This window comes from Chiloscyllium punctatum, chromosome 6 (assembly GCF_047496795.1).
Source record: "Chiloscyllium punctatum isolate Juve2018m chromosome 6, sChiPun1.3, whole genome shotgun sequence".
In the NCBI taxonomy this organism is placed as follows: Eukaryota; Metazoa; Chordata; class Chondrichthyes; order Orectolobiformes; family Hemiscylliidae; genus Chiloscyllium; species Chiloscyllium punctatum.
In genome coordinates this window covers 1581263-1596422 of record NC_092744.1, presented here as the reverse complement: position 1 = coordinate 1596422, position 15160 = coordinate 1581263, and the positions used below count along the sequence as shown (strand labels likewise).

Genomic DNA, 15160 nt, shown 5'->3' with positions numbered 1-15160 from the left:
ACCTGATAGAATCATAGAGCTGTACAGCATGGCAGCATGGAAACAGACCCTTTGGTCCAACCCGTTCGTGCCAACCAGATATCCTAAATTAATCTCGTCCCATTTGCCAACATTTGGACAATATCCCCCAAACCCTTCCTATTCATATACTCAACCAAACGTCTTTTAAATGTTGCAATTGTACCAGCCTCCACCACATCCTCAGGCAGCTCATTCCATACACGTACCACCCTCTGCGTGAAGAAGTTACCCTTTAGGTCCCTTTTGAATCTTTCCCCTCTCACCCTAAACTTATGCCCTCTAGTTTTGGTATCTCCCACCCCTGGTGTTATGAAGATGTGAGCGTACTGTACTGTTAAGAGAGTTAGAGGCTGGTCGAGATACCTGACACAGCACCAAGTGTTCTGAACAAGATATAATGTATCATTGGTCGAACAACTTGATTAGTTGGTTGCCCAGAGATGACAAAACAAATTTGAATTAGGCCAATCAGTAAATTACCAAACTCCAATCCAGTTTGAATTGAGTATTTTGACAATATTAAAAGCCAATGACACAATCCAATGTTCTTGGGTATAAGACTGGGGCAATTGAACACTTGGGAGGAGAGTTTATCCCATATCATAACACAAGGAAAGGACATTGTCTACTTACCCTATCCATGCCCCTCATGATTTTATAAACCTCTGTAAGGTCACCACTCAGCCTTTGACAGTTAGGACAGGACATATCCAGGGATGGTGATGGCAGTGTCTGAGATATTGTGCATAAGTTTGATTCTGTGTGTATAACTATATCAAGCTGCTGAGTTAAACAGAGTGGTGCTGGAAAAGCACAGCCGGTCAGGCAGCATCCCAGGAGCAGGAGAGTTGAGGTTTTGAGCATAAGCCCTTCATCAGGAATGTGGGGGACCCAAGGGGGCTGATAGATAAACGGGAGGGGGGTGGGTGGGACTGAGGGAAGGTAGCTGGGAGTACAATAGGTAGATGAAGATGGGGGTGAAGATGATAGTTTGGAGAGGGGGGTGGAGCAGAAGGATGTTGGACAGGGAGCACAGTTCAAGAAGGTGGTGTCAAGTTGATGGGGTTGGATGCTGTTTGAGCTGCTGTTTGACTAGTCTGTGAGACAGATCTCCTGATTTTGGCACTATCAGCCAGTTATTATTTTAGTCAGTGAGATTGTTCCATTTGTGTACATTTACACATCTCTAAAATAAAGCAGTTTTAAATAAATAAATATTTCACCAAGCTGCTAATTAGACTGCTTACATGGCAGAGTATGTACAAAGGACACTCCATCCATTTGTTTATTTAATATAATAAACTGACATCTAAATACTCCTCCAGCATTTAGTTTTGGTTAAAGCTAATCAAACATATTCTTTGATAACCTTACTGCTAGTGTTTCCTACCAGTCTGAAAATGAATCTTTCCTGGAGTGCTGTCTCGTCTCAATTTTACAGATCCCGGTTTCTTACACAGTGGGTATCACAGATTTTCTAACCAAGTTTCTTTTATTCATCATTAATCTGGGTTAATAAATTATTGATTTGCAATCTGTAGGGAAACATATTCAAAGCTAACTAATCAATTGCTACCAGCCTAGCTTTTCATAAAACTTGCTGAATAACTTATGATTTTAAAACTTCAGAGCTAAAGGTAAATCCTTGTCAAGGAAAATGATTTGAAAGATTCAGGGTGTCCCACGCTACTTTATTTCTAATGAACCTTTTCTAAGGGCATTCAATCATTCCATACACATGCGAGCTGTTGTGTCTTTCTCGTGGTCATCTGAACAGCAAATGGCCATTGAAAGTTTTACTCATGTTGAACTCTATAGATATCCAAACAATGCCAGGTTGTTGCATTGAATAGACAGATGGGTTTGCAGTTTAACATCTTATCCAACAGGGAGAATTTCCATTTTCTCAACAATGAAGTGTCAGCCCGGAAGATGTGCTTAAAAAGTTTCAAGCTGCCATGCCTGCTGTCCTGCCACTGATCTTCAGAATCTTCATCCATCTGCCAATATCATCTTCCTGTTGCCTCTCAGCAATCTCTGTTGTCGTGTAACATTGGGCTCAATAACTGTTTAACTTCTGCTTATTTCAGTCCAATAGCAAACACTCCACCCTCAGTCAGGGAAGCTTGTTTGCTCACTTACTCAGAAATGTTAACTTCATGGCTGACTATATTATTGCGATTTCAAATGTATGCCAATTTGAAAAAATAAATTGATTGATCTTAGTTAAATATTACATCCATTACAAAAACAGAAATTGCGGTAAAGCTCAGAAGGGTCACTTGACCTGAAACTTTAATTCTGATTTCTCTCCACAGATGCTGCCAGACCTGCTGAGCTTTTCCAGCAAGTTCTGATTTACAGTATCTGCAGTTTTTTTTGTTTTTTATTACATCCATTACATTTGACAATAGATCTATTTACCTTCACTTTCACTGAAGTTGTCAGGTCTGAATGGCATGCATTGAAATTATAATCCAGGTTTAATTTATTGAATAAATTCAAATATTATATTTTATGTTCTAAACTTTGTTAAAACCTTCATTAACCTTCTTCCTCAACTAGGAAGTTTGAATCTGTCCTTTTGCTCCAGGATCTGCCCTCTTCTTCTGGACTTTGAAAAATTAGCAACTATTGGTCCAACTGTCCTTACAATTTCTAACTCTACCTCCATCTCTTCCTTCTCAAAAGGCCTTGAATACATTTTTACCCCCCAAATTCATGCTTATGTTTCAAAAAAATCAATTTTTGAATTCCTTCAATCAAGTCTCACTTACTCTCATCAAACAAATGCAAGCCCTCCTCTTTGGCTGGGACACAAGTAAATTATTCCTCTCATCCTTCTCAACCTCGTTGAAACCTTTGATACGGTTCTGTACACGACTGTTTCTCATTCAACAGATTCCCAAGATCATCGAGCCTGGATCTGTAATCCTCAGATTCTATTTTTATCTACTTAGAGCATTTTCAGCCATGGTTCCTCCTCCCACTCGAAGACTAATATCTCTGATGATTCCTAAGGACATCTTCCTGCGCTGTTCTGATCACTCATCTGCTCCTTTACAATGTTATCCCAAAATATATCATCTGTATTTATGATCTCTCATCCAGCTTGACCTGACCACCACCTCCTTAAACATCTCCACAATCTATAATTTGTCAGATTATTTGTCCAGTATCCTTAAGGGTTTTCTACAGACCCGCTAATAGCAGTAGAGAGATTGAAGATCTCATAGGGGGGCAGATTCTGGAAAAATGCAGAAGTAGCAGGGTTGTTGTTATGGGTGATTTCAACTTTCCCAATCTCGCCTGGAACCTCCTTAGTGCAGATGGTTTGGATGGAGCCGTTTTTGTCAGGCGTGTTCAGGAGGGTTTCCTTACTCAGTGTGTAGACAGGCCAACGAGGGGAGAGGCCATTTTGGATTTGGTGCTCGGCAACTAGCCAGGACAGGTGTCAGATCTCGCGGTGGGAGAACACTTTGGTGACAGTGACCACAACTGCCTCACATTTACCATAGCCTTGGAGAGGGAAAGGAGCAGTTAACAAGGGAGGATATTTAATTGGGGAAAAGGAAATTATGACACTATAAAAAAGGAGTTGGGAAGTTCTGACTGGGAGCAATTGTTCCACAGAAAGGGCACAGCAGACATGTGGAGACTGTGTAAGGAGCAGTTGTTGTGAGTGATGCACAAATTTGTTCCTCTGAGACAGGTAAGAAGGGGTAAGATTAAGGAACCTTGGATGACGAGAACAGAGGAGCTTCTCATCAAAAAGAAGAAGGCAATAGACAATAGATAATAGACAATAGATGCAGGAGTAGGCCATTCAGCCCTTCGAGCCTGCACCGCCATTCAATATGATCATGGCTGATCATTCCCAATCAGTATCCTGTTCCAGCCTTATCTCCATAACCCTTGACTCCACTATCTTTAAGAGCTCTATCCAATTCTTTCTTAAATGAATCCAGAGACTGGGCCTCCACTGCCCTCTGGGGCAGAGCATTCCACACAGCCACCACTCTCTGGGTGAAGTAGTTTCTCCTCATCTCTGTCCTAAATGGTCTACCCCGTATTTTTAAGTTGTGTCCTCTGGTTCGGCACTCCCCCATCAACGGAAATATGTTCCCTCCTGCCAGAGTGTCCAATCCTTTCATAATCCTATACGTTTCAATCAGATCCCCTCTCAGTCTTCTAAACTCAAGAGTATACAAGCCCAGTCGCTTCAGTCTTTCAGTGTAAGGTAATCCTGCCATTCCAGGAATTGACCTCATGAACCTACGCTGCACTCCCTCAATAGCCAGAATGTCTTTCCTCAAATTTGGAGACCAGAACTGTACACAGTACTCCAGGTGTGCTCTCACCAGGGCCCTGTACAGCTGCAGAAGTACCTCTTTGCTTCTATACTCAATTCCTCTTGTTATGAAGGCCAGCATGCTATTAGCCTTCTTCACGACCTGCTGTACCTGCATGCTTGCCTTCATTGACTGGTGGACAAGAACACCCAGATCTCTCTGCACAGCCCCTTTACCTAATTTGATACCATTGAGGTAGTAATCTGCCTTCCCATTCTTGCCACCAAAGTGGATAACCAGACATTTATCCACATTAAACTGCATCTGCCATGCATCTGCCCACTCAACTAACTTGTCCAGGTCACCCTGTAATCCCCTAACATCCTCATCACATTTCACCCTACCACCCAGCTTTGTATCATCAGCAAATTTGCTAATGTTATTGCTGATACCATCTTCTATATCATTTACATATATTGTAAAAAGCTGCGGTCCCAGCACGGATCCCTGCGGTACCCCACTGGTCACTGCCTGGCATTCCAAAATGGAGCCATTAATCACTACCCTTTGTTTCCTATTAGCCAACCAATTCTCTATCCAATCTAGTACTTTGCCCCCAATACCGTGCGCCCTAATTTTACTCACTAACCTCTTGTGTGGGACTTTATCAAAAGCTTTCTGAAAGTCCAGGTACACTACATCCACTGGATCTCCCTCATCCATCTTCCGAGTTACATCCTCAAAAAACTCAAGATGATTAGTCAAGCATGATTTCCCCTTCATAAATCCATGCTGACTCTGTCCTATCCTGTTACTATTATCCAGATGTGCCGTAATTTCATCCTTTATAATAGACTCCAGCATCTTTCCCACCACTGAGGTCAGACTAACTGGTCTATAATTTCCTGCTTTCTCCCGCCCACCCTTCTTAAAAAGTGGCACAACATTAGCCGCCCTCCAATCCTCGGGAACCGACCCCGATTCTATTGAACTCTGGAAAATAATCACCAGCACATCCACGATTTCCCGAGCCACCTCCTTCAGTACCCTGGGATGCAGGCCATCAGGTCCCGGAGACTTATCAACCTTCAGACCTAACAGTCTCTCCAACACCAAATCCTGGCAAATATAAATTCCCTTAAGTTCAGGTCCTTCAGCCACTGTTACCTCAGGGAGATTGCTTGTGTCTTCCCCAGTGAACACAGATCTGAAGTACCCATTTAATTCCTCTGCCATTTCTTTGTTACATAAGGCAGCTTATGTAAGGTGAAGGAAGCAAGGATCTAGCACAGCTTTAGAGGATTACAGGCTTGTGAGAAAGGAGCTCAGAAATGGACTGAGGAGAGGCAGGAGGAGGAACGAAAAAGGCTTGGCAGGAAGGATTAGGGAGAACCCAAAGGCATTTTACTCATACGTGAGGAATAAGAGAATGATCAGGGAGAAGGTAGGGCGGATCAGGGATAGTGGAGGGAACTTGTGCGTGGAGTCTGAGCAGATAGGGGAAGACTTAAATGAGTTTTTTGCTTCAGTTTTCATGAAGGAAAGGGACCTTGTTGTAAATGAGAACTTTGAGGAGCTGGGATACAGTCTTGAACAGATCAAGATTGAGGAAGTTGATGTGCTGAAAATTTTGAAAAACATTAAGATTGTTAAGTCCCCAGGGCCAGAGCAGATTTATCCCAGGCTGCTCCGAGAAGTGAGAAAGGAGGTTGTTAAGCCACTGGAGAGGATATTTACCTCCTCACTCTCCACGGGAGACGTACCGGAGGTTTGGAAGGAGGCAAACGTTGTTCCTCTTTTCACGAAGGGGAATAGGGAAATCCCTGGCAATTACAGACCAGTCAGTCTTACATCTGTGGTCAGCAAAGTTTTGGAAAGAATTCCAAGGGATAGGATTTATGACTATTTGGAAAAGCATAGTGTGATTAAAGGCAGTCAGCTTGACTTTGTGAGGGGCAGGTCATGCCTCACAAACCTTATTGAGTTCTTCGACGAGGTGACAAGACTGGTCGACGAAGGTCGAGCAGTGGATGTGGTGTATGTGGACTTCAGCAAGGCATTTAATAAGGTTCCCCATGTTAGGCTCATTCAGAAAGTCAGGAAGTATGGGATACAAGGAGATTTGGCGATCTGGATTCAGAATTGGCTGGCTGATAGAAGGCAGAGAGTGGTTGTAGATGGAAAGTATTCTGCCTGGAGGACAGTGTTGAGTGATCTCACAGGGCTCTGTTCTTGGGCCTCTGCTCTTTGTAATTTTTATAAATGACTTGGATGAGCAGGTTGAGGGGTGGGTTAGTAAATTTGCAGATGACATAAATGTTGGAGGTGTCCTCGATAGTACAGAGGGCTACTGCAGGCTGCAGCGTGACATAGACAGGATGCAGAGCTGGGCTGAGAAATGGCAGATGGAGTTCAACCTGGATAAAAGTGAAGTGATGCATTTGGAAGGTCGAACTCGAATGCTGAACATAGGATTAAAGACAGGATTCTTGGCAGTGTGGAGGAACAGAGGGATCTGGGTGTGCAAGTACATAGATCCCTCAAAGTTGCCACCCAAGTGGATAGGGTTGTTAAGAAAGCATATGGTATTTTGGCTTTCATTAAGGAGGGATAGAGTTTAAAAGCCGTGAGGTTTTGCTACACATCTACAAGTTCCTGGTGAGACCACACTTGGAATATTGTGTCCAGTTCTGGTCACCCTACTATAGGAAAGATACAGAGGCTTTGGAGAGGATGCAAAGAAGGTTTACCAGGATGCTGCCTGGACTGGAAGGCTTACCTTATGAAGAAAGGTTGAATAAGCTCGGACTTTTCTTTCTGGAGAGAAGGAGGAAGAGAGCAGACCTGATCGAGGTATACAAGGTAATGAGATTAAAAATCACACAACACCAGGTTATAGTCCAACAGGTTTAATTGGAAGCACACTAGATTTTGGAGCGTCGCTCCTTCATCAGATGAAGGAATGTCGCTCCCAAAGCTAGTGTGCTTCCAATTAAACCTGTTGGACTATAACCTGGTGTTGTGTGAATTTTAACTTTGTATACTCCAGTCCAACATCGGCATCTCCAAATCATGAGATAATGAGGAGAATAGGTAGAGAATTTGTTTTGCAGATGTTTCGTCCCCTGTCTAGGTGACATCCTCAGTGCTTGGGAGCCTCCTATGAAGCGCTTCTGTGATGTTTCCTCCGGCATTTATAGTGGTTTGAATCTGCCGCTTCCGGTTGTCAGTTCCAGCTGTCCGCTGCAGTGGCCGGTATATTGGGCCCAGGTTGATGTGCTTATTGATTGAATCTGTGGATGAGTGCCATGCCTCTAGGAATTCCCTGGCTGTTCTCTGTTTGGCTTGTCCTATAATAGTAGTGTTGTCCCAGTCGAACTCATGTTGCCTGTCATCTGAGTGTGTGGCTACTAAGGATAGCTGGTCGTGTCGTTTCGTAGCTAGTTGGTGTTCATGGTTGCGGACCGTTAGCTGTCTTCCTGTTTGTCCTATGTACACATCACATTCAACAACCAAATATATGAACAAATCAACGGCACACCCATGGGCTCACCGATCTCTGGACTTATAGCAGAAGCGGTAATGCAAAGGTTAGAACAAACAGTCTTACCGCAAATTCAACCCAAACTCTGGGTCAGATATGTAGATGATACCTTTGTAATCATTAAAAACACAGAAATAGAGAACACACACCGGATCATCAACACCACACTCATGGGTGAAGGCGGGTATAAACCGCCCCGTGTTTACCATGGAGCAAGGCCCACATCGGGAGAGCCAGCAGTATCCATTATAAAGCAAACAGTATTCATTCTAAAACAGCAGCTGCCAGCCTGACCACATGATCGGGAGAGGGGGGGCCCAAAGACAGATCCGAATACACACCGCACCAGACACTAGTCAGGACTCCAGACAATGGTCATGACTCTCAGATCGAAACCCACCTTATAATCTCATCAAGGTTCCAACTGACACACACCCATAACCTGATCATGCAAAACAGTCCTACACAAAAGGCAAACACCAAACAAACAGGATGAATCTAACAGACACTTTGGAAGTAACAAAGTGGGGTGCTAGCCTCCAGCCCTCACGGAGAGACAAACAGATTGCACCCGGACCCAGTTACATAAAGATAAACAGCACACCTTTTGTGAATGCTGCCGACTCTCCGAGGACGGCAGGAAGCTTGACATTCACACATACTCCAGCCATGATTACCACCATTCACACTCATTCATACCCAATCTCCTAAATCCTGACTCATGAAGTATATAACTTGTAACATCGCGTGGGGAACGGGAGAGCGATCGAGATTCGGACCTCGGTTGGTCTCCGCTGGCGTTAAATACTTCAATAAAGTTACCGATTGTCGAACCGCACTCTGGGCTCGGACTGAGATCATTTCATCCGCGCTAACATGGGAATCTGATTCACTAGAGAGGAAGAAAAGGACAACCAACTCCCATTCCTAGACGTGATGGTACAGAGAACACCGAACGGAGAGTTTACCACAAAGGTATACAGGAAAGCCACACACAGAGACCAAGTCCTGAACTACAAAAGCAACCACCCCAACACACACAAAAGAAGTTGCATCAAGACACTGTTCAAAAGGGCCACAACATACTGCAGTACAATAGAACTGCAAAAAGAGGAAGAAGAACACCGATACAATGTAATCGCTAAAAACGGATATCCACGCAATTTCATCAACAGATGCCTAAGGGAAAGACAACGGAATGAGGACATGCCACAACCCAAAGGACTAGCCACATTACCATACATCAAAAACATTTCCGAACTGACAGCCAGACTACTGCGACCTCTAGGACTCAAAACAGCACACAAACCAAAAGCCACTCTCAGACAACAACTCACCAGGATGAAGGACCTGATACCCAGCATGAGCAAAACCAGTGTAGTGTACAAAATCCCAAGGACTGCACAAAACACTACATAAGACAAACAGGAAGACAGCTAACAGTCCACATCCAACTAGCCACGAAACGACATGACCAGCTATCTTTAGTAGCCACACACTCAGATGACAAGCAACATGAGTTTGACTGGGACAACTCGGCGAACAGAACCACAACAACGAGCACCCGAGCTACAAATCTTCTCCCAAACTTTGAAGAATAGATAGAGTCAATAGCCAAAGACTTTTCCCCAGGGCAGGATTGACGGGTATGAGGGGTCAGAGCTTTAAGATACTAGGAGAAAGGTATAAAGGAGACGTCAGAGATAGGTTCTTTACACAGAGAGTTGTGAATGCATGGAATGCGTTGCCAGCGGTGGTGGTGGAAGCAGAGTCATTGGGGACATGCACATGGAGAGCAGTGAGTTGAGGGGTGCATAGGTTAAGTTATTATATTTTACATTAGAATTAAACCTTGGCACAGCATCGTAGGCCAAAGGGCCTGTATAGTACAATGTGCTGTACTTTTCTATGTTCTATTAATGCATGTGTAGAAACTGCCTCTAATTAAATATTGGAAAGATTGAAACCATCATATTTCAGTCTGCGATACAAACTTTATTCTCGAGACAGATACACAAATTGTCGCCTTGGCAACTAATTGAGTTTGAATTATATTGTTCACAAACATATTTGACTTGAAATGTAGACATTTTCCCACATATCCACTCCATCACTGACACGACTTATTTCAATTTCTGTAATGTGGCTCATCGTTGATCACCTGTTGCTGCTTAGTTAAAATGCCTGGGAAATTGGGACCAGTTCTGGGGCTGGTGGGACCATTACAAACAGGATAGATTACATTTCAGGGTGTTGTTTGCTAGTGCTGTTGAGGAGGGTTTAAACTAGACTGGCTGGGGATCGGGTACCTGAGCAGGGAGATAGAGGAGAGAGAAACAGGAGAAAACAAACAACAGAAAGGTGTGAAGCAAAAATAAAAGGCAGCAAAAACAAGGACAAAAAAAATTAATGAGATCACAATATAAAAACAACCACCGACTATTCTAATCCCATTCTCCAGTCCTGTCCCAAACCAGTCACACATATTGGTGGACTATTAACTAATTCACTGGAGGGGGAGACTCCACCAAAGTAATCAGGAAACTACGGGCCAGTTAGTCTAGCCTTGGTGATGAGGACAATGTTAGAAACAATTCTGAGGAACAGAATTAATCTGTATTTGGAAAGGTATGGATTAATCAAGAACAGTCAGCAATACCTTTGTTATGGGGAGGTCATGCCTGACCAAGTTGATTGAAGTTTTCGAAGGTAACAAGTTATATGGTTAGGGCAGTGCATTCAGCATTGCACTTCAGTAAGATTTTTGATAAGGTCACGCATGTAAAGACAAGACCCCATAGATTCAGTTGGCTGAGTGGCAGGAAGCAGATAGGTATGGTTAAAAGGTGTTTTTGTGACTGAGGGTCTGTGTCCAGTGGGTCCCACATAGGTCAGTATTGTTACCCTTGATGTCTGTGGTTTATGTAAGTGGTTGAGACTTGAATGTAGGAGGGTTGTTCGGTGAGTCCACAGATGAAAATGTTTGGGTTGGTAAATAGGGAGCAGGTTAGTCTTAGATTACAGGATAGAGACACTTTGATTTGGTTTATTGTTGTCAAATGTACCTAAGTACAGTGAAAAGTTTTGTTTTGCGTACAGTACAGGCAGATCATAGCAATCAAGGACATACGGATCACTGGGTGCTTAGATAGAGCAAGGCACACCGGTTACACGGCATAGGAGGGGTACAAAACCAAGATCAGCATTAGATTTGAAATTAGTGAGGTCTATTCAGCAGTCTAATAACAGTGAGGAAGAAGCTGTTCTTGAACCTGGTGGTATGTGTTTTTCAACATTTATATCTTCTGCCTGAAGGAAGAGGTTAAAAAAGAGTATAGCCAGGGTGGGAGGGGTGTTTAATGACATTGGCTGCCTTTCCATGACAATGAGAAGTGTAAATGGAGTCAGTGGTGGGAGGTTGGCTTCTGGAATAGACTAGGCTGTGTTCACAACTCTCTGTAGTTTGTCACGATCCTAGGCACAGCATTTACCATACCTAGCCATGATGCATCCAGATATGATGTTTTCCATGGTGCATCAGTAAAGGTTGATGAGGATTGTTATGGACATGCTGAATTTCCATAGACTCCTAAGGAAGAAGAGGCATTGATGTGCCTTCTCAATCATCATATATAAGTGGGAGGACCAGGACAGACTGTTGGTTATCGTCACTCTGAGGAAATTGTCGCTCTTGACCCTCTCCACCCCAGCTCAATTGATATAGAAGTCAATGATCAAGTTCTCTAATTTTACTGATGTTGAGGGAGAGATTGTTATCTTTGTACCATGACACCATGTATTCTAACTCATCATTGTTTGATATCAGCCTTATAATGGTGGGGTCATCAGCTAACTTGTAGATGGAGTTTGGACAGAATTTGGTCACACAGTCATGAGTGTACAGGGAGTACAGTAGGGGGCTGAGTACACATCTTTGCAGGGCATCGGTGTTGAGGATTATCATGGAGGAGGGGCGATTGTCTGTCTTCACTGATTGCGGTCTGTGGGTCAGAAAGCTGAGAATCCATTTGCAGAGGGTGGAGCCAAGATCTAGGTCTCGGAGTTTGGAGATTAGTTTGTCAGCTTGGAGATGGACTGGTCAGATAGACAGATCAGTGTGAAATAGACTTCAATCCAGATAAATTTGAGGAAATGCACTTGGGAGAACAAACAAAACAAGGGAGTACACGATGAATGTAGGGACCAGGGGAAGCATTGAGGATCAAAGGGACTTTGGTGTTCATATACCCTGGTCTCTTAAAGTTCTGGGACAGGAACATTAAATGATTAAGAATGCATGGGGATATTTATCTTTATTAATCAAGGCATATAGTTTACAAACCTGGAGCTGATGCTGGAACTGTGTAAACTGTTGCTTAGGCAACAACTAGAGAACTGTGTGCAGTTCTGGAATCAACATTATAGAGCTGTGAAACAACTAGAGAGGGTGCAGAGGAGATTTGCCAGGATGTTGCCTGGGCTGGAAAGTTCCATGAAGAAAGTTCAGACAGACTGGGGTTGTTTTCCCTGGAGCAGAGGAGATTGAGAGGGGACAGGATTGAGAAGCATAACATGATGAGGAACATTACTGGATTAGTGGTGCTGGAAGAGCACAGCAGTTCAGGCAGCATCCAACGAGCAGCGAAATCGACGTTTCGGGCAAAAGCCCTTAAGAAACTTTTCCCCTTGATGGAAGGATCAATGATCAGGGGTGTATATCTAAGGTAAGGGACAGGAAGTTTAAAGGCGATGTATGGGAAACCTTTTTCACCCAGAGGGTGATGGAAATCTGAGATTCGCTGCCTGTAAGGGTGGGAGAGGCAGAAACCCTCATCACATTGAAGAAGTATTTAGATGTACACTTGTGATGTCAAGATTAGAGTGGTGCTGGAAAAGCACAGCAGGTTAGGCAGCATCCGAGGAGCAGGAAAATCGATGTTTCAGGCAAAAGCCCTTCATCATCCCAAAACGTCATTTTCCCGCTCCTCGGACGCTGCCTGACCTGCTGTACTTTTCCAGCACCACTCTAATCTTGACTCTAATCTCCAGCATCTGCAGTACCCACCTCCGCACTTGTGATGGCAAGGCATACAGGGTATGAGCCATGTGCTGGGAAATGGGATTAGAATAGTTCGGTGCTAGTTTCTGACCAGTGCAGACGTGATGGGATGAAAGATTTTTCTTTGTGACATAGATATCTGTGATTTTCTGACTATGCAATGGATGCAGAATATTAAATAATTTTAAACCAGAGCTAGAGAGAATTCTAACCACCAAGGGGATGAAAGGTTCTGAGGAATATGCAGGAATATGGAGTTCAGGCTAAAATCAGATTAGTCATGATTTTTCAAATGGGGTAAGAGGCTTGACGGACCAAAGGACAACCTTGTTCGTTGTCATGTGTTCATGTTTGCTCCTCATTCATCACTTCTCAGGAGAAAAGAACACTAGACTTTTCAGTTTCTCTTTCATACCTTTTAATAATCTTTTTATTGGAATCATCTGAGCAAACCTCTTTTACATCTTCATCTGCCTCTTTTCTTTTATGATATGGAGACCAGAATGATATGTTGATTCCTTCACTCTATTTTTAATTAATTAGCTTTAATAATTGCTGCACAGCTTTGTAATAACTGATGCATACAAGTCAATAAACTCCAATTTCAAAGTCAGCAATTAATTGGCTGATCCCTGCCAGGGCAACAGGACTGGATCAGTTTTCCTGGTGGAAAAATAAGAATCAGCAAATATTCCCAATAGCATTCATATCTTGTGACATCTGACAATGCTGACATAGAATGAGGGCAGTACGAAGTGTGGTTAATTCCCGCTCACTCTCACAGCTTAATTCCACACGTGAGGAAGGGCCTGTGGTCAGGTAAAGAATCTGAGGAGGGTTGGAAAATCATCCAAAATGCAAACAAGAGAAACAATGGCGTAAGAGATCAGAACAGTATTTTTTAAGACTGAGCATTCGAGAGATAATGATTGAAAACTATCATCAAGGTCACCAAGAGACACTTTACATAAAATGTACACTTGCCTCTCTGTGTTAACAGCTAATCCCCAGAGCATGGACCTTTTTGGTCACTTTATACACATTGATGTCATTTTCTTCATTTCTGTCAACAATTTGGCAATTAAAATGTTCAGGTAGAATGTCTTCGTAGAATTTGTTGATCTGAAAGTCCTGCCACATTTTTGAAGAAAGATAAATGATGGTTCTTTCACTACTGAGATGTTGTAAAGTCTTTATTAGTAAGGGATAGGTCTTTGGAAAATAGACAATTTCTCCACCAAAGATGAAATCGTAGTCACGAGGAAACTGAATGTGATCATGACCCCAGGATAGGGCACGGATATTTACCCGATCTCTACAGGACGGTGAGATGCTGGCAACAACATTATGTTCAATTTGCTTTAAAACATTTGGTTGGTCTGTAATTGTCACATTTCCTCCTGAAAAATAATTAGATGTCTCAGTTCAGAATTTGATTCACACCACAATCAGATGCAGAATCATGGTCATGGAAAGGAGAGAAAATTAATCTTCTTAAAGATATTTTGAATATATGGGCAAATGCCATTTCAAATATATACTGATCCATGAGCTTTAAATAAAAATCATTGAGCATCTTGCATTTAGTTACAAACCCATATATCTAGGTGTTAACCTATGCATCTTGTCAGAGACAGATAGTGATCTCAGTGCTGGCTGGCATGCAGATGTATTGCAGGGGAATGCTTTAGCAGAATATCCAATGAATAAAGACTTGCCTATGGGAATGTTGGGGGGGAGGAATGTTTCCAAAACAAATATTTAGTTTGGAAGGAAGCCGCAGGTTAAGTTTTAGTTTGTAATTGTACTTATTTAATCATTTTTCCATATCATCCAAGAAGTTATTTTTAAAATTCATTCATGAGTTGCAAGTGTCATTGGCCAAGCCCTATTCCTAGTTTCTGTGTAAGAGATGGACCAACTGAAAAGAGCAAGGGTGAGCCTTGGAAGAAAGTTTGAAGTAAAAACAGTTGTGAGGAAGGGTCTTATCTTCAAAAATCAGTAAGTACAATCAATTTGAGCAGAGCTGAGAAACAAAATGGAGGAAAATCATTGGTGGAAGCTTCTTGTAAGCCCAAAATATTGTTGAAACAGGGAGTAATTAAGTCAGGAAAGTAAAGGCACATGTAACAAGTAATACTTTTCATATGAACTGGACAAACCAAATTTATAGAATGAGTGTGAAGAACAAGTTTGTGGAATGTGTGCAGGATGCTTCTCTAGATCAGTTAAACAAGAACTACA

At 42.7% G+C, this 15160-nt stretch overlaps 1 protein-coding gene across 1 annotated transcript in view; it reads right to left on the bottom strand.

Moving 5' to 3' along the window:
- Nucleotides 1–13909: 13909 nt before the first annotated feature.
- LOC140478580 (EEF1A lysine methyltransferase 3-like) overlaps nt 13910–15160 on the bottom strand; it is a 58221-nt gene continuing 56970 nt past the window's right edge. Inside the window, exon 4 of the mRNA XM_072571801.1 lies at nt 13910–14316. Within this exon, the coding sequence (XP_072427902.1) occupies nt 13910–14316 (407 nt within the window). The remainder of the gene's footprint in view (nt 14317–15160) is intronic.